We start from the raw sequence: 19,703 nt of genomic DNA on the forward strand, positions 1-19,703 counted from the left end.
AAAAACCGCTGCCATTTCGCAATAGTTTAGAATCTATCATTTTTTATGCGTCCTGTTGTTTACACTCTACTCTAACCACTTGTGCAGTTGTTTATTCGTTTTCATTAGTTTGTTTTGAAATGCGTGGACTTTCAGCATAACAACGTCGAAAAATTGTGTACAAATGGTTCACAGAACGCGGACTGTCACTGAGAAAGATAGCAAAAATGAAAGGAAAAGTGAAAAGCCGTGCGAAATGCAATCAGGAAGTTTGGTGAGAATAACACCTTTGAGGATAAACCGAAAACGGGTCGTAAAAAAGGTCCTGCTAACCCTCAGTTGGATAAACATATACTGAATGCGTTCGAGCAAAAGAAGGAGGTTTCAGTTCGGGATGTGGCCAACAAAGTGAGCACTTCGAAGTGAAATGTTCTTCGTGCTAAAGAACGTTTGAATCTTCGAACCTATAAGAAGCAGAAACAACCAAAACGCAAACAAGAAGCATCGATCAGGCCGAGGGTTCGAAAACTGTACAATACGATTCTTGCTGGAAATTTGAACTGCATGATCATGGACGACGAAACCTACGTGAAACTCGATTACAAATCCTTGCCGGGACCACAATATTATACGGTGCGAGAAGGGCAAGTGTTAAACCAGTCCGAAACATCGATTGAAGTCGAAAAATTTGGTAAGAAAGCTATGGTCTGGCAAGCAATTTGTAGCTGCGGTAAGATTTCGAAACCCTTCATCACCACTGCTTCAATGAACAGCGAAATATACATCAAGGAATGTTTACACAAACGACTTCTACCCATGATTCGAAGCCACAAGGATCCTGTTTTCTTCTGGCTAGATCTTGCTTCTTGCCACTACTCGAAATCAACGGTAGAATGGTATACTACCAAAAATGTAACTTTCGTCCCAAAAGACATGAATCCACCAAATTGCCCACAACATAGTTACAGTTCCAGGTTCAGAATTCAATTCCAGATATAGAATCCAGTTCAAGAATCAATCATTCAGTTCCAGATTTCAGATTCAAATGGAGATCTTGAATTTATCTTGTTTCTTCAACGTATCAACTCAATAATTTCTCCACGTCATCGGAGATGTGATTAGCAAATTGTGATAGAATTTTCAGTAGTATAACATAATCACAAATAACTCGAACTCAAAGTTTTCAAAAATGTTCACTAAGTAAAGCATGCAAAATTGATAATTCATTCATTCTAGCCTGTGTAATAGACTCGTTCAGTTCAGTTTCAGGTAACAAGAATAGGATTTTTTTTTCACACCCAGAATCCAGATCAAAAATTCAGTTTTTCGTTCTGAATCAAAGGCCAGAATTTAGAGCCAAGGTTCTGGAAGTTTTAGAACTTGAATCAGAGCCTAGATTTTGGAACCGAAATCTGGAACTGAGAAGTTCTGAAAACTAAGATCGAAATTCAGGACCAGAAATCAGATTAAAAATTTAATTGTATTCACCGAATTCAATTCTTAATGCATTCCAGAATCCAGATTAAGAATTCAGCTCCAGAATGCTGGTCTAAAATTTGAATCCAAAATTCTAGAAGTTCAGGATCAAATTTTAGATTTTGAAGATTTTTGAACTGAATTCTGGATCGGTTTTCTAGAAGTGAATTTTGGAGCCGAATTATGGATCCGATTTTGAAAACTGAATCTGAGTGAGAATCGGAATTGAGTACCTAAAATTCAACTGCCGACCAGAACCCAGATCCAGAGTTCTGTGTTAGGATTCTGGATCAAAATTCAATGCCAGACGAAAATTCTGGTCCCAGATTCAGGTCCAGAGCACAGGTCCAGTGATCAGTTCAACATTCCATTTTGTTTGTATTCCCGTCATTTGGTTATGTCTCTGATATTAGCCATCCATTTTTTGTTCGTTTCTCGCTGTATAGATGTATTCCAACGACTGTTTTTGGGGGACGGGCAAAGCATACTGAAAAAGACCATCGTCTTTCACGCAGCCTACCAGGGTTCAGTTCGCAACTACTCGCATATAGGGTTAGGAAGTTTTTCTGACCCGAGAGACGAGTGAATAAAATTTCTATAATCTAAAACATCTTTTGTAATCTCCGAGTCCGGTTTTAGTTCAACAAAAAAGTCTACGTCAAAGGATGGTAAGAGGTATTGAAAAAACTCTTCGGAGGTGGACAAGGCGGGTTGAAAATTTGCCAAATATCTCCGGTCTACGGAAGGTTCACGATTGGTTCCAATGAAGTAGGGCAAGTACACACTTAAATTGGATTACCGACCTCAGCTGTTCAAATCTCGGTAGGTAATTTTATCGGTAAAATTCACGTTTTATCACTGCGGTACCTTGAGGTACTGCTGTCAACAAATGTTCATTTGTGCTGATATATCAGTAGAATGGAAATATTCGGTAGTTCGGCTGTTCAAAACTCGTCAAAAGAGGCAAGATTTACCGAACGAAATTAAGTGTGTAATATCCTGTCGCTATACGCTTGATATTTTAACACCTGTTTTTTCGCAGCGATCATCGATTTTTTTAGCTCGGATAGAAGCGCATTTTGTAATGGTGTTTCAAAATCAATCTTTAGAAAAACTTTGCATTGAAATTTATTCGGCAACTGATATCCATAGCTCAGAACTGATTTTCGGGTGATCTCGTCAAGTTCAGAACGCAGCAGGCCGTCGGTCGTGGAAGACGGACGACGTTCGCAGCAAGCTGTGAGCTCAAATGCGTAGATTCACCAATGACGTCAATTCAATTTATCGGTGCCTGTCGTTTGAACACAGTAAAAGACAATCTCAACTGTCGGGGTCGGAGAACACACAATTCACAATTTGTACCCTCGGTTCGGTCAGTCCCGCCACAGCAGCAGCCTCACCCAAATTGGCCATGCAACAACGGTTTGAGAGTAAATTGAGTATGACGTCCATGCGAACAGAAAAGAAATGATCGTGAATGCTATTTTAACGATTATATGACAGTGCCTGCACAAGTAAATATCGTCTATTGCCGGAAAGAAGTACGTGCAGAGACATCTGAATATACGACGATATAGCTATTAAGAAAGTTTTACGACCGTGAAGCTCGGGAAAGGCCAAAACGATCATTTTTGTTTATGATTTGATGAAAGAAATGTGATTCAAATATGACGTTTGGCTTATTTCATAAGTCCCGTAGAGTACTTGATCCAAGTAGCCGCGGAAACGGTGTGACCGTAAAATGTTTCATCCATCAAACTATACCGCTTCTGTCATCTTGATCAGTTCAATCGATCTTACACAGATTCTCACCAACCCATTGAGGTCAATCTGCCAGCGGCTTGCTGTAAAAGCCAACAATCAATATGAAAATCGAAATGGCGAAGGCGCCAGGCGTACCGTCGTGGTCAATCAGAATATTGTCACTTGTCAATTGAAGCTCTTGAAAATGACATCGTCGGCTGTGCTGACATCGTAACATCGTGCTCTTGTAGTTGAATATAAAATTAACAATTGCATGACTTGATGACGGCAAACATAAATAGAAAGCAATCACGCCACTTTTTAGTATGAAACTTTATAACCATAACAGATTGCATAGACTGGGCTTAAGTGCGCATAATCGGCATTAACGAAATTTCATAAAAACGCACAAACATCCGTCGTGATCCGGATGCCTGGATCATTTCTCCCTCTCACCCCTTCCGACTGAAACCGAGCAAAAACTGTCCCGCTCTAAATTTAGATCGCATTACTCTGGTCGATCGTAATTCGACCGAGGGCTATCCGGCTTTGGTTCTCTATAGGTATGTAGGCAGGCGCAAACGATTAGAACGTCATCGAATAACGGCTGTCTTCGTAGTGGCCGTTGTCGTCGTCGTCGTCGTCGGTGAGGCGCAGCAGGCGGTGTAAGTTCATAAATAAACAGATCTTGACTTTCCGCACGCGTTCGCGGCAATGTTTTGGATTTATAGATGATTAATTGCACGCATTCCGACAAATATTCACCATGGAAACGGTTGCTCCTCCGATCAACGATGGACGCACCGGTTTGAATGCAATGCCAAACATGCTAGCAATTTTTATATCTGTCGTAAAAATGCCGCCAGCATCTGTCTAAGCCGGGAGGACGATGAATTTTGATTTGATCGACCGACGTATGTTACCGGTAACCGAAAGAAATTGACATAGCAATGACTTGCTTATCTATTTGCTAGAATCCGTTTTGAATTCTGGAAGATATTTTGAAAATTATCATATCTGTCAAACTGATTATTTACACGCGACCTTCCCACATGTTTACCGTCGAAATTGTGAATGAGATAAAAATAAACGCGTTTCTGTAGGCGGTCCGTGATGATTTGCGACGATTAATCGCTGACTGCTGAGATGATGACAGAGTTGGTCCTCTGAAATTGTGGAGTATAAACATTTTATTGCATCTTAAATGGTCGCACTGATTTGTAATAGGATGCTGTAAGTCAGAACATTTCTGGCAATCCATGCCGGCAAGAAATATGGCCACATTGTCTCAAAGACGGGCTGAGTAGTGAATTGTTACCCGATTGACAGTGACATTACAAATGTCATTGAATTTTCGTCATTTCGTTACCGTCCAGCTAGAGTTAGTTTTCAGCAAACTTTCAACAGTTTCCACTGGAAATCTAGGAAGAACTGGTCATTAATCAGTTCTGTTAAACTGCAAAACTTGAGTTTTGAATTTATATATTCGGTTAAATAAAATTGTTATTTCGAATTTAACTAAAAATCATCTTTCTCTATAGATCGACGAAATCGGAAAATGTCGGAAATGTGAGGATGTGTGCGTGCACCGTTCAACGACGTTTTACCGCTCATTTTTTTTTCGAAAAATTGCTGAACCGATTTCGACAAGCTTAGACAGGTTTGAAAGCTACCGTAGGGCCATTGATCATTTTCAAATAGCTGTGACTTTTGGTTCCGGAGATATAATGATAAAAGTGACGCAACCGACAAAACGCGTTGTTTTTTCACCGCTTTTATTTGCTCAGAGATGACAGAATCGATTTTAACAAACTTATGCTCGTTTGAAAGTTGCATTTAGACTATTGATCAAGTTCGATGATCAAATGACTATCGCTTTCAGTTCCGGAGTTATAATGGTATAAGTGAAAGAGCAGACTACAACTTTAATATTACGATCGAACGTAAGGTTTTTATTCTGTATTACGATCGAGTTCAAGTTTTCAAAACTTTTCCATGCGTTAGAATTGCAGAATGGAATATTAAACATTTGTTCAAGCAGCTTATGATTATTTTCTTGGTCTGCTTCGTTTTTTTTTAAATTATATATAAATTTTAATTATTAGGTAAATCAAAATATACTTACTGAAAATATCAATAACTGTATGTCAGTTAATTTTCACGACAATCAATTTTTACAGAAGCTCAATAATTGGGATGTAATTTTACTGATAGTATGATTTTACGTACTTTGCGACTATTCAGATCAGAAAAAAGTTATGAACTTTATAACGCAATATTCAATTCGTATAGAATTTTACAGGCTCCGAATGCAATGTATCATTAATTAATTATTCATTAATACACCAAATCTCGACATTTCATGCATTTCTAAAACATTTGGCATAAACAAAATTCTTCAGTTTTGGGGTTTTTTACGCGGATTTTGAAGTTATGCGGTTTTTTGCGCGTTTTGTAGGCGGTACGTATCGCTGAAAAAAGATCTCTGCTCTGTGTACACTACAACTTTATAAGTTGGCTAACCCGATCAGTTTTTATGAATCTCATAAAGGGTTTTTTTTTAATATTCTCATGAATTTCGAGATTCTAAATTAAAATAGTCAATACAGAACAGATTATAAGAAATTTTGTTTGTTTCATTGTCTTATTTTACTTAGCTATACACCGAAATAAAATTGTATTTATATTCATTAGAATTATTTTTAGAAATGTACGTGAAGTCTACATCAGCGTGCAATTTCCATTAGGTTTGTCATGTGCATCGCATGCAGATTGTTTCATAGAACCATGTGGAAACATAACCTTTTTGAAAGAGTACATAAAATCCGGATCACGGAAGAAAAAGAGATGCTGTTTTATTTTGCTGAGGAAATTAGCATTCCACGCAGATACGAGGTCTGATCAAAAAATACCCGGAATTCTCATTTTTCTAAAAAAATATTTATTTATTCGTCTACATCTATATGGTCCCTTTCAAAGTAATCCCCCTAGATATAATACACTTATGCCAGCGTTTTTTCCAGTCTTCGAAACACTCCTGATAGTCACTTTTTGTAATGCTCTGTAGCACTCTCAGCGATTCTGCCTTTATCTCTTCAACGTGGACGATTGTGCTTTTGTTTCGACATCATAACCGTACACCCATGTTTCATCACCAGTTATGACCCTTTCAAGTAAATTTGGATCGTCGTTGACGTCGTTTAACAGCTCCTGAGCGATGGTAATGCGTTTGTTTTTTTGATCAAAATTCAGCAGTTTTGGAACGAATTTTGCTGCCACTCGTTTCATGCCCAAAACATTTGAAAAAATATGATGGCATGAGCCAACTGATATGCCAACTTCATCAGCAACTTCTCTAATAGTGATTCGGCGATCATCCATAATCATTTTTTCCACTTTTCCCACATTTTCATCGACTATTGACGTGCTGGGTCGACCGGAGCGTTCGTCGTCTTCAACGTCTTCGCGGCCATCTTGGAAACGCTTATACCACTCGTAAACACTTGTTCTTTTCATAGCAGACTCACCGTAGGCTCTCTGTAACATTTCGCACACTTGGTTACACTTTATTTCATTTTTCACGCAAAATTTAATACAAATTCTTTGACTCTTCAATTCTTCCATTGTTTAAACTAACAAAATTCGCCGAGCTAAAAAAAAACACGTCTACACCAGTCGCTACAAGACAGAATGTAAACAATGAATACAGCTGAAAATTTCACCATGCATTAGGGACATATGTACCAACACAACAAAAAAATTTGACCACCGGACTCTCCAGACGCTCAGGAGGTGCTTCCTATCGGAGTTGATAGTAAAGAACAAGGAAGAACATCTGACGATGATCTGATATTACTAGTTAGACATGACTCCTTGAAAGATGTGATACTCGCTGATTTCGTTAAACCTCTCGTCTGCAAGGACAAACCCTGGAAACCATGCTGGTAAAAGTGTTCCCATATTGGGTCAACAGAATGGACCGAAGAATTAGTAGGATAAGAGTGAAACCAGAGTGGGTGCGACGCGCGATGCGAAAGCTTTTTAATGAGAGATCGTAGCCAGCCAAAACCGAATTATATATGTTCATATTTATTCATTCTAATCAAAATCAAATGAAATCATCTTGACTGAATCCACTCTTATTTAAGCCATCTACATGCTGTTGCGTCAATTGCTGCAGCTCAATCCGAAGTTAAAGCTTTTTTTTTGAAGAATGCAAATCTTTCTCACGCGGCGATGTTACTTTTTCTCCAGTAGTTTTTACTTCCGAAGTTCTATTTGCAGAAGTAGTACCGATTGGTTATTATTTTCGGAATATTCTGTTCAACTTTCTTGCTGATAGGCGTAATAGAATAGCAACTAAACATACACTGGAAGTCTTGACTAGTTCGAATGTTTCGATCTGACTAGGTGCTATTTTAAATGACACATCTTCGACGGTATCAATCCTGCCGTTGTCGTTTGTAATATACAGAATGCTTTATATTTCTCGAAGATTTTCCGGAAGTTTATTTGATGGTGTAAAAATGCCTGTTGCAATAAAGCCAGCTCGAGGAGATTACATAACCAACTGAAACCATTTTTCCGTAGCATTTTCATCTGAAAAATTTATGTAAACTTTAAACTTTTCCAACTCATTTAATGTAATTTCATTGATTGTACTTGCCATCAATCAAATTATCTTCTTCTGTCACAACGAAATATAATTTAGGAAACCTTTGTTCGCTCGTCAACCGCATGAAAAACTGAGCACGGGCTGATCGTTGTTTGTCGCACCGAAAATCGCTCGTCACTACGCAACGCCTTGTGTTTACTCTGGAATGTACATATTTTTTTTTTTGCTGGAAAAATTCAGATCTTTTCATATTCGCATCGCTTCGCGTCGCATGTCACGCCCACTCTGGCTTCACCCTATCAAAGGCAAGAATTGATTTATTAAAATTCTATTCTTTTTTGGAAACTCCTGTTTTTGTTTCGTACACTCTATTTTTATAATCTTTTTGTAGAAAGTAAATACCGTAAGAAATGTCAAAAGTTTGTTTACGAACTTACGGTGCGATGCATTCAATATCTCTCCATATGTTACTTTAATATCGAAGAGAATCTATAGACTGTTTTTATTCGACTCCCGAATCACTAGCCCATAAATAGAATCCATTAATAGCAAATAAATCATATTTTTACTTCGCAAACTACGTCACCGGTAAAATCTCGTCTTTCGAAAGCACACTTTTGCGGGGTAGCTGCTAAAATGATGGGAAAAATTTGCCATTCGCATCCCGCAAATTAAAAATACGATAAGCACCATACGAACCAGATGTGTGCCTTACAAACCGTTCCGAAATACCAGAACACGCGAAAACATAATAAACTTGTCTTGTCCCGGCCGGAGCACACATTTGTTATCCTTTCGTTATTTACACAAACATGGAGAGGGGTGTGTTTATTGTCGAATGGCTTGCTAATCGTATACTTCTCCAAAAAAAAAAAATGATTTCAATCAGAATTTTTTACCTTGAAGAAAATATTTCATCCCGTCGAATTGTTTTATCAAAATAATTGACTCTAGGATGACTTTTGTTAACGTCGGATTGTTGTCGAGAGGTCACAGCTGTCAGGTCAGGTACCTTTCTGTGTATGGAAACATATCCTATTTAGAAATTTTCGTATATTCTCAGATCAATTTTTGATTAGTCGATGAACTATTGGTTTATCTTTAAAAGGCATGCAAATTTTATCACTAAAATAAAGAACTTACTAGCAATTGAAGTATCGTCCTGTTTGTTGGCATGGAACACGGAGGGCGAAAGTTACGTAAACAAATGGAATGACAGTTTCGCCCTTTCTAGTTCTTTGTATTACTAAGATTGAGATTTTTGTAGAATCCGAAAATTGTACGATTTTGAAGCATTTCTCGGTAGGTGAGAGATTTTTTTGCTTTTGTGAGAATCGACCTTCTTTGACAGACAGCTGATATGAGATTTGGTCGCAGATATACTGTTTGTAGCGACTTTATCATGTTACTGCAGTACAAATTCATTGGATAGAAGACAACATTCTTGGTTGGTTTCATCAAATATGAAAAAAATCTTGTTTGTTTCCAGAGCAATCTTTGGTGGATGTGGAAAGATGAGGGCGATTATCACACGTTCTCAGATATCTCGTAAATAGACAATCGACGCAGAGCTATAAAACAATTTCAGTGGACTTGCTCCTTGGTCGTGTTTTTTTTTGTCTCCTTGGGATAGCTAAGCTAGATAAGTTTGTAGTAAATATTTAACTACAACGTATTGCAGTTTGCGTTTAAATGATTGTAGATAAATCTCAATGTTAGATTATTTTCAGTTTATTTAAAATTCGTTAAATTTAGTAACTGTCAAAGGTCAAATGTGTGCCCAAAATATTCAAACGTCAAAACACAACAAAAAAAACCCTGAATCAAATTCCATTCTCCATGCTCGAAACGACGCAACCTGTCTGGCGTTTACTTCCGAACAATACCGGCGCTTTTGTTGCGCTTTCGCAGGTGCTTCGGCAGCATTCGGATCAGCGATGAATCAATCTGCACCGGCATGGTGCGTTGCCGTGCGACGATAAACAACTTCTGCTGTGCATCTAGTGAGCTGTGCTTTTTGCCGGCACTAAGCGGGCGAATTTTTCCGTCCGCCGCTGGTGCGCCTGAAAGTAAACAAACAAACAAAAAAAAAAACAGATTCTCGCAGATTGTCACATTTCTAACTCGGTAACCCTTACTAACTTGAGTTTGAGGAGCCGTGAACGACGTCATTTTCCTTCTCGTCACTGTCGGTGCCGGTTTTCTTATCCGACGAGAGTTCGCTGGATGAAATCACACTGCCATTCTCGGTGCCAATGCTTCTAGCTGAAGGACCACCGGAGCTTTTCGCGTCTGTCAACCCAGGGTTCGATCTGATCGACTCGTCTTCCCTTGTAGACATTTTCTGTAGTGCCGTACCGCGAGTTAACGTCATCCGGCGAGCTACCGTGTCGTCTTCATCGATGTTCCAGCTGTACATCGGTTTGCGTGAGTTTTCCAACCTAGCAGCTTCAAATGAATCATCTTTCAAACCTTCTGCCGGTTGTTTCTGATCTACCTGAACCTTAATGACACTCGAATAATCCTCCGTGCTTTCCGTCGACTGATCTTCGGTGAAGGTGTGCATAGTGCTGTGGTAGTCCCTCAGTAGTTTTTGCTTGTTCGAACGGAATTGTCGGTAAGATCGTTGAATCTTGGATGCTGCCTTTGCCTCCGCCTCCTCTTCTTTCTTTTGTTCTTCACGTTCAATGAACTCGTCCAGTGACTGATCGATAGCGTTGTTGCCGAACGAAGCGTACGGAATGTTGGATGTTTTCTTCAAAAAACCTCGGTTTGCCTGCACCGTTATTTGCGAGGGTAAAGTTGATTCCGTATCAGTCGATATGATCGTTTCCAGAGCTGTTCGTACGTTGTTATCATCTATCAACTCTTCCGTACGCCCTGGATCACCCTCATCGGAATCTGCCATGGACACAGAACTGGCAAGTATTTTGTTACGAATATTTCCAATGTAGTACCCGTCGAATTGATCTTCCTCTTCAACGTAGTCTGGATCATATTTTCTCAAATCGACATAGTTCGAGTCTTGCCTAGACAAATCTGCTTTCTCCGTTAAACTACGTCGCATGGGAGCTCGTTTTTTCGTGGGCTCGTTCATACTGGAATCATCTCGGAAATGCATTTGATCAAGCAAATCCTGGTTACGGTTTGTAGCGGCCACCATCGGATCAAAAACCTCATCCATCACACTACCTTCAACCCCATCACCTTCGGTTGGCTCTGTAGCTTCCTCAGTGATGGGGCCCTCCGCTAAAAAATCATCGGTGAAGCTTCGTTTGGTCTGCTCTCGGCGAATCTGGCTTGGATCATCGGTTTCCTCGGAAACCACAACATCGGCGTCATCATCTTCATTCTTGTCCTCACTGGGAGTTTTCGAACGATTCTCCTCATTTTCTAACTCGGACTTCTTCAATGAATAGAAAAGGGCTTCGGCTGAATTAGCGTCGAATGACGCCAAGTTCACTTTCTTGATCTCTTCCAATTCGGCACTGTGGTCCAACTTGCGTTCCGGTTTGGAAGTAGAGGGTGACACTTCCCGCTGAACGCATGGTTCTTCAACAACTTCGTCTTTCTGGTCATCGTCAATGGATTTATTAGCAGACAAAGTAGCATTTTCAGAAGCTTCATTAGTCTCTTTGGGTTTATCTTCCAGACTTGATTCAACTTCGACTTCGTCTTTTGACTTATCTTCTGATTCCGGTTCGCCTGGAGGTGCCGACGGTTCTGAAGGAAGCTGATTCCCATCACTACTCGTCTGTGGTGTATCTTCACTAGATCCAAGCTCGCCTGGATCCTGTGGGTTTGCATCAGGTTCTTCAACGCCATCGGCCATTCGGCTACTAACCGACAGTTCGCCTTCTTCAACAGCGGCATCCAACATTTGATCAATTACCGCAACGGATTCCTCTGCTTCCGATTCTTTGGTAGATGATTCGTTAGTGGCTTCGTCTGACTGATCAACACTTGGATTTTGCTCCGATTCGGTTTCTTCCTGCGATTGTTTTATCGAAGTACTATCCAAAATGGATTCTGCGGGTGGTGCGTCTTCTACCGGTTCAACTGCATCCGGTTCCTGTGGTGATCCTGATTGCTCTTCTTTTACAGACTTGTCTTCAGATGGTTCAATTGTTTCCGATTCAATTACCGGTGATGCTACTGTGCCTTCGTTTGACGCAACTTCCACGTCTGGTTGTTCTGTTTGAGGACTATCTGGTTTGTCTTTGTCGGAAGCAGAAGTATCTTCTTCCGTTATAGGTTTATCAGGAGTAGTCTCTTTATCTAGAGAACTCCCAGTCAACTGTTCTGTATTTTCGTCAGCTGATGGATCTTTTTCTTGAACTAAGTCCTGATCATCAGATTTTTCAGCATTTGTCAACTTATCCGAGAGATTTTCACTGTCACTTTTTACGATTTCTTTCCCGTTGTCTTCAACCGGATCAGCAGATTCGCTTTCAACTGTTAATTCGATATCATTTGCATCAACATCAACTGAATTTTTGTCTACGTTTGATTCATTTTCCTGTGCTGTCTCTGAGTTTTCCATAACGTTCTTGGGTGATTCTTCGACTATCGGTTCGTCCGTTACTTTAGGCTCTTCATCAGGTATGTCTGGCATAACAGGGACCTCTTCAGTCGAAATATGATCCTTATTTTCTGCAGTATCAACCGTATCTTGTCCTACCAGAGCAGGTTCACCAGAATCCTGTTCATCTGGTTTGTCTTCAACCATTTGTTCAACTAATCCATTACCATTGACCGTATCTTTCTCCTCTTTTTCTGGAGATATATTTTCCGTCAACGATAGATCTACTTCATCGATATTTGATGAGATCTGCTCGACTTCTTTACTTCCGTTAGCACTTTCTACTAGAGCTTCTGCTGCGACAACTACTTCACCAACAATTTCAGCTGTGCTTGGAGCACTTCCAAAATCTTCCACTTCTGGGTCGTTCGAATCCGGCGGATAAGAACCCACATCTTCACAATTGATCGGATGTACATGGTTCTCTTTCGTTTCCGTGCCGACCTCTCCGGTTTCTCGGTCTGCTTCTTCCAGATCTAGTACCGATTCTCCTAACACTGTCAAAACCGCGTTGGCAGCAGCTTCCGAATCAACACTCAACCCTTTCCCAATTGCATTTTCCTTCGGGATTGTATCTTTCGTCACTACCACTTCCTCGGTAATTGTGTCTTTTGTCGTACCTTTCGCACTACCCTTTCTATTTAACACATCAGCCGAAACCGGTGCATCATTCTTGTCCACCGATTTGTTAGAACCTTTTGAGCCTTGCTTTCGTGCACGCTTCTTACGTTTTCCTCTAGCAGACGCCTTGGCACTTCCGCCACTCTCGTCATCATCTCCATCGCTAACCGTTTGTGCCTGAATACCGCTGGATGAACTGACAGCCTCGCCGGCACTTTCACTGCTCTGATTTCCGTTCTTTTCACGGCCTTTGTCCTTGGAATCTGCGTACACCTTGTGGGCACTGAAATTCATGTAACCTTTCTCCAAAGAACCATCACGTTCGCGGATCAGATTCTCGAAGTATTCTGCCGCATGGACGTAAATATTCTCCGGATTTTCTTTGATGACACTTTTCGCCAGCCCTTTCATAAGTTCCGGCAAACCATCCGGCACTTTCGGAGTTGTGATGGGCATCTTGGCTAACACTTCCGTCGTGGTCAAAATCTCAAACTGAAATGATTTCGAAGCCGAAATCCTTTCCCAAGTCAAGTTTACCACGGTTGTTTCTCGCTGAATCAGTTTTTATGATGGGCACATTTTGGTAAATCGATATAAACGGCAAGGGACCAACCCTAACCGAGTCATCGCAGGATGCAAATCGTCCGAAGGAAAATAAAAACAGTGCGTTCTCCTTCCTAGAATACAACCCAGGGAGAGTCGCATTAAAATTTCAAGGGTTAGCTGGTCGTTTCCAGGGATACCGATAAATGACAACAAATAAATCGGAGTGTCCCGACAAGCAACGCAAGTGTGAGTGCATGTGTCGCTGACCGCTGCTACCGAAGGAGGCGGATCCTCAGAACAGATTTTATTATTTCGGAAGTGCGGTACGCCACTGCGGGTGATCAGTGTGAGGTTAAATGGGAAGAAAGGTCGAATAAAGTCCGACCGAGGAAAAAAACGGAAAACAAAAACGCGAGGTCAATGTTTAGTAAGTGCGGCTGCACCACGTGGCCACCAAAGTTGGCTATGTTTTTTTTGCTCTCTCTTGTTTAAGGTTGATTTCACCATAATGCAGATGAAAAACATTTTGGCTCATTCACGATTTAGAGTCCGTAAAATCGTTGAAAATGATTGCTTGAAATGAGGCTAACTGTGTCTATTATCTTTGTAAAGAAACAATTCTAAAATTTACAATATTTAAAACACAGATAAATCGATTTGACATTGAATAAAACTTTTAACAAGTTTCTTTTTACTGGGAAATCGTAGTAGGCGATGCAGTGTGCTTGAATAAGAATAAAAATTTTAAATACAACTTATGGATGTGATCAACCGAGGCCATGAATTAGAGTTGTTCTTCACTGTTCGGAGTTCCAAACTTGCGGAGTCAGAAGAACGGTTCATAAAGACTGGAACACAACGATGAAACCACATTTTAAATTTTTTTTTTGTTTTTGAATCAACACAAATCAAAAACCATTTTGCAGATTTTTTTTATGATAATCCATGCTGGAAGACTCGAAAACAAGATAATATTGTCAGTTTGACTTGAACGAAATTTTGATCCAGGAATATTGATTTCAAAAGACAAATGTCATCGCATCTGGTTTGAAGCAAACGGTCAATATTTTGATAACAGAGTATATATTTTGTAAAGCTTTCGTTACAATGGGGAATCAGATCTCACAATTCAACAGCCATAAGTCTCCACTAACATGCTGATAATTCCACGGTTGAAACATTGTTGTTAATCAAAATATCTGCTCACTTAGATAAAACAATGCGCATCTCCCACGCATAGCTAAATTATAATAAGGTAAAATTAGCACTCAGTTATGTCTTCAGCATATTATCAGATATTACAACGCAAGTATTGCATAAACAAACTCTCTCTAAATTCGAGACCTTTTTCCTCAGATAAAATTGTATGATAAAGTTAAACATGCACATTTTCACAGACCGAACAGAATTTATTATAATTATTAGAATTCAGTGTTGTAAAAATCATGTTCAGAAAAAGTTCATTTCTGAGAAAAAAAAACTCAGTAACTGAAAAATTCACTTCCAATATTTTCATTCAAGAAACAAACATCCACAAAACTCTGAATCTCGAAGTTCACAAGCGTTTTTTTGTGTCAGCGAAAGTTGCTTAAGAATTTTCACCCACAGAAATATCACTGAAGAGATACTCGAAAGGGAGAAGAATTTCCGATGATATTTCGATGCTTCGCTCCCACTACGCTTCATTTCGACACCGAAATGATTCGTGAGAGATTTAACTATTATATTTTCATAAATAAAAAATCTCTACTGAATAAATTAGCTACTGAGCAATGCTGACTGCGATATTTTTAATGCACATAAGGAGGTCAATGCGAACAACAACAATTTTTTTTTTCACATTCCAAACAGTGATTATAACGACGAAATGCACTACACTATTTAGATTAAACCCAATAAAACGCTATTTAGCATGAATTTGATTTATAGAAGTAACAGTAGCGCAGCATTTTGCATGTCTCGAACACACAGCAGGTGCAGCGTTTGAATTGGCGTAACGATAATCTGCGCTCCTGTTACTTCTGTATATGATAATCAAGTTAAATTAGATAGTATTTTTAATCAGCTGCATAACATGCTTTGCAGCTGATTTGTAATTTTTTATTAATCTTTTTATCATAATAACTATTATTAATCACATCACTTACTGCTTTTATTGATGGTATTACTCTACCACCACGGTTTTTCTGAATAAATTTCGAATACACCACCACTATTGATCAACTAATCAACAGAGTAACAAATCGCAAGAGTTGAAATTTAGCATTTTCAGAAAGGTTCAGCTTTTGTTCATCGGCAAATTTATTCAACATGCATTCTGCAAAGGGTTGAGATACAACGCCTTTGAAAATGTATTTCTCAAAAATCTTCTGTTAGAGAATCAGATCAGATATATTCAATGTATGAAGTTTATTCTTAAATATCATCCAGAAGAATGTTCGCTAGGGAACTTTACACAACTGATTTCTTACCCGATTTTCACAAACTAAGAACCAAACAAAAAGCCTTGAAATTCTTTAAAAAGTCCCTAAAAAGTTGATCCAGATTCGACTTTCGGTTCCGGTATTACAATGCGATTAGTGTAAATTTTCAATTTCATGAGTGTTTTTTCACAAGTGATGGCGAAACGAGGAGCACATTTTTTTTAAGTTTACTGCCAAATTCATCTAGTTAATTAGTGAATATATAAAACTGCTTTGGGATTACTAGTCCCCGGTTTCCGCTTCCGAAAGCACCGATAATAGTGAAAAAAAGCTCCAAAAACAGAGCTCACTTCGGTTTCTCAGCAACGATTAAGCCGATTTTCACGAATCATGATGCAAATTAAAGCTATCATTGTCTTTAAATATACTGTACAATTTCATCCAGATCCGACTTTCGGTTCCGAAATTATAGGGCGATTAGTGTCAAAACATTCAGATCGTCATTCAAAATGACGATGCAAAACTGGTACGCGTCGGTACGTGCGGCTTTGCTCCGCTCGCACATGGTGCTTTGTTAAATTTCGTATAGCGTGCAGGGTTGCTACATTTAAATTTATATATTTCAGGTGAAAAATAGAAAGTTTATGCAATCACTTGAAAAATTGACTAGTTTTAAACTGGCCCAGAGAGCTAAGTGTTCTCTATCATTCGACACAGTTCATCGAGCTTAGCAATGTATGTGTCTGTGTGTAAGTATGTGTCAAATAATGTCACTCATAAAATAAAAAATCCCATAGTCCCATAAGTTACTATTGAATTTCACACCGTCAGCGACGATGCAAAAAAGGGTAAAATTCTTTTACATTTGACTTGAAACTGATTCAATTTGTAGGTTATGTTAGTTACTTACTAAACGAACCGACTTCGGCAGTGCTGGTTCCAATTTTTCAAAAAATGTGGTTAAAAACTCTAAAACGAGACCCACTCAATTTTCTCAGAGATGATTTTATCGATTTCCATAAACAGAATCAAATGAAAATTCCTATAGTCTCATAGGTTGCTGTTTAATTTCATTCGAGTCCGACTTCCGGTTCCAGATCTATAGAGTACAGTGTGTTTAATCATTTAGTGCGACGATGCAAAATAAAGAAAAAATCTTATAAACTTGACATAACTGTTTACAAATTAAAAATGTTATGTCGTTATGATTCATACCCAAAGAATGTTTCTTATTTTATTCAAGATTGAAAGAAGAAATTTCTTCACAGAATCTTCTTGTGCTAATTTTGGAAGTATAGATAATATGAGAAAGGCATCATTACACCACTAGGTGGATTAAAAAAGGTTTTTCTATCGAAAAAGAAATACATTTTTCGTTTATAAACAAACGTCGAAGGGAGTGAAATATTTCTGCCGTTCGACACACATGCCTACTACGATTCGTTTATCATGACAAATTCCTTGAAATTGTTTTGTAAAAATGTAAGCCTGTACAATATGTCAAATGCAGATGAAAGTACAGATTATTTGACTTTTTCATAAATAAATTGACATGTTTAGGAAGTTTTACACATTACCCAGTGATAAAGAAATTCCATTATTAGAATATTCACATCCAAAATATAGTGCATAAATCAAGGAAGACCCAGTACTACTGGGAAAAGCCCGTGTAGGAGACAACCTAATAAAAGACACCTTTCAAAATCAGTCCACCTAATCTATGATGCCAGTAATCAGAGTTATTCAATATAACTACATCCATTGTTCTGTGACACTCACCAAATAGCACTGAATCATTTCCATTTCCGACATAGAAGTCCTTTCACGTTAGAACGTTGGTCGGTTTAATGCTTCTGTCGCATTCGAAATGACGGCGGCATCGCCCAGGGAGAACATTGACCGTGCTATGAAAAAAAAACTAAACTATTGTAATTCACCTCCTTCTGACACTTTCGCTTGAAAACGAGAGCCCAGAAAAAGGGATATCTAAAGGAATGATTTCACACATCTACATAACGGCACTCTATTAGTATGTATTTTATTCCGTGGCCTTGAACCTTCCGATTTTTTTTTCTAGCTGAGTGAAAATGCCTTTGGATTAATCACCTGAATATTGAATAAAATTTCGAAAAACATTCATCTAACGACTGGCTAGACATTTCAATGGCAATGTGCGATAAGGAACAGATGAAGTAACTCAAGGTCAAAATGTGGAAAAAAAACATTTATTTTGGCTTTTCGTTCAACAAACGTTTCTAAAACGGATACAAAGTTTGTTTTTTAAACGTATAAAAAAAATCTAACAAAACAGGTCAATTGTTCGAGTTCCCCGTGGAAGCACTATCCAGTGTCGTTTCCAGTTTAAATATGTTGTTCGGTTCCTCTCGGTTCGCTTTCTTCAGCAGCTTGTCCAAATCTTCATCGCAAAACTGCTGCAGATATTTTGCTTCCATTGGATGCAATTGCGGTGCCGGAATGATAAGGGAATGTAAAGGCCCTCCGAGATCCGTTTTCTTAAGTTCTTTCAAAGAACAGGCCTTAATCTGTTGCGACTCGTGGCCAATACGAGCCAGCCCCACTACCACAGTCCGCTCCGATAGTTCCGTTTTGCACTTGTTCTTGTGCTTTTGAACCAGCTGAAGCAGCTTATCGGCTGCTTCGCTACAACTCATGTAACGCGTTGGTTCATACTCCCGGATCTTTTTCGTCAACGACTCCAACGTTGGTTCATTCACCCGGATGTCCAAAAGACAAAGCGTATGGAGGCCGTGTTCGACGTTAGATAGAATCTTATCATAGAAACTAGTGGGACGAAAGTTGTCTGTCCAGTACGGGATGGACACCGTTTCTCCGAAGTGATATAACTGAAGTCCGCAGCAGCCTACTGCGTTCATTATTGATGCATTGTGAATCACAAGCGAAGGGATTTTCATTTCTTTTGCTCGCAGTAGCAAATCCGTATGAGTTGTAGCACCGAACGGATCTCCGACCACTAGGAACGCAATTTCGTCATGTTCTGCATTGGCAAGAATTGAATCGGAACCTTGTTCCACCAGTTCACGGTCCGCAATGATAATGTCGCGACCGTAGAATTCTTCCTGGAATGCAAAATCATCACCTCAATCAATAGTAAACTTTTTTGTTGTTGTTCTAACTCACCAGTTTTTCCTGTCCACACGTGAGAATTGACGTGTATGATTCCAGATATACACGTTTGCACCGCCGAACGATCTCTAAGCCTTTCACGGTAATATCCTTGGGATCACCCAAACCGAGCCCGATTACGTAGAACATACTGGAATGATTTAGTTCCGGCAACCGATTGATTTCAACTGAAAAGTGTATCTTTTCCTGATGTGACAGGAACAGTCGGAAGCATTCGGCAAGGACAGGTTATTACGCTTACGCACACGACGATTGCAGTGAACCCGTTACTGCAATTTTTCAACGGACTCTCGAAATAATGCACGTGCTGATGTTGTGGATTTGTTTGTATATGGAACGTGTTGCTAAATTTGAAATACCGTTTCTAATCATTTCGGAATGACACGTGATGACAGAACGAATAATACACGCTTAAATAGGAATAGCCTTGCACAGGTTTAATTCTGGTTTTTATGTCATTGATTTCATAGTGATTTTCACTGGTGGGTAAGGTTACCATGGAAGCGAGCCACAAATGGCAATCAAGAAACCGCCTACCCTCCCACTCCACCTT

At 39.3% G+C, this 19,703-nt stretch overlaps 2 protein-coding genes across 3 annotated transcripts; both read right to left on the reverse strand.

Moving 5' to 3' along the window:
* Window positions 1-9,574: 9,574 nt before the first annotated feature.
* On the reverse strand, window positions 9,575-13,554 carry LOC131434985 (uncharacterized). 2 transcript variants are annotated; one of them, XM_058602384.1, is made up of 2 exons: window positions 9,956-13,554; window positions 9,575-9,876 (listed from the first exon to the last, which is right to left on the reverse strand). In XM_058602384.1, the coding sequence occupies exons 1-2, from the start codon at window positions 13,470-13,472 to the stop codon at window positions 9,683-9,685; spliced, it is 3,711 nt and encodes a 1,236-aa protein (XP_058458367.1). In that variant the 5' UTR covers window positions 13,473-13,554; the 3' UTR covers window positions 9,575-9,682. The 2 variants fall into 2 exon arrangements, with proteins under 2 accessions (XP_058458367.1, XP_058458375.1); XM_058602392.1 differs by having other exon boundaries at window positions 9,745-9,876; window positions 9,952-13,554.
* A 4,640-nt stretch (window positions 13,555-18,194) lies between these two features.
* On the reverse strand, window positions 18,195-19,509 carry LOC131432444 (diphthine methyl ester synthase-like). The gene is made up of 2 exons (XM_058598763.1): window positions 19,145-19,509; window positions 18,195-19,083 (listed from the first exon to the last, which is right to left on the reverse strand). Exons 1-2 carry the CDS (start codon window positions 19,277-19,279, stop codon window positions 18,298-18,300), a joined length of 921 nt encoding a protein of 306 aa, XP_058454746.1. The 5' UTR covers window positions 19,280-19,509; the 3' UTR covers window positions 18,195-18,297.
* Window positions 19,510-19,703: the final 194 nt, after the last annotated feature.

Source organism: Malaya genurostris, chromosome 1 (assembly GCF_030247185.1).
Source record: "Malaya genurostris strain Urasoe2022 chromosome 1, Malgen_1.1, whole genome shotgun sequence".
NCBI lineage: Eukaryota > Metazoa > Arthropoda > Insecta > Diptera > Culicidae > Malaya > Malaya genurostris.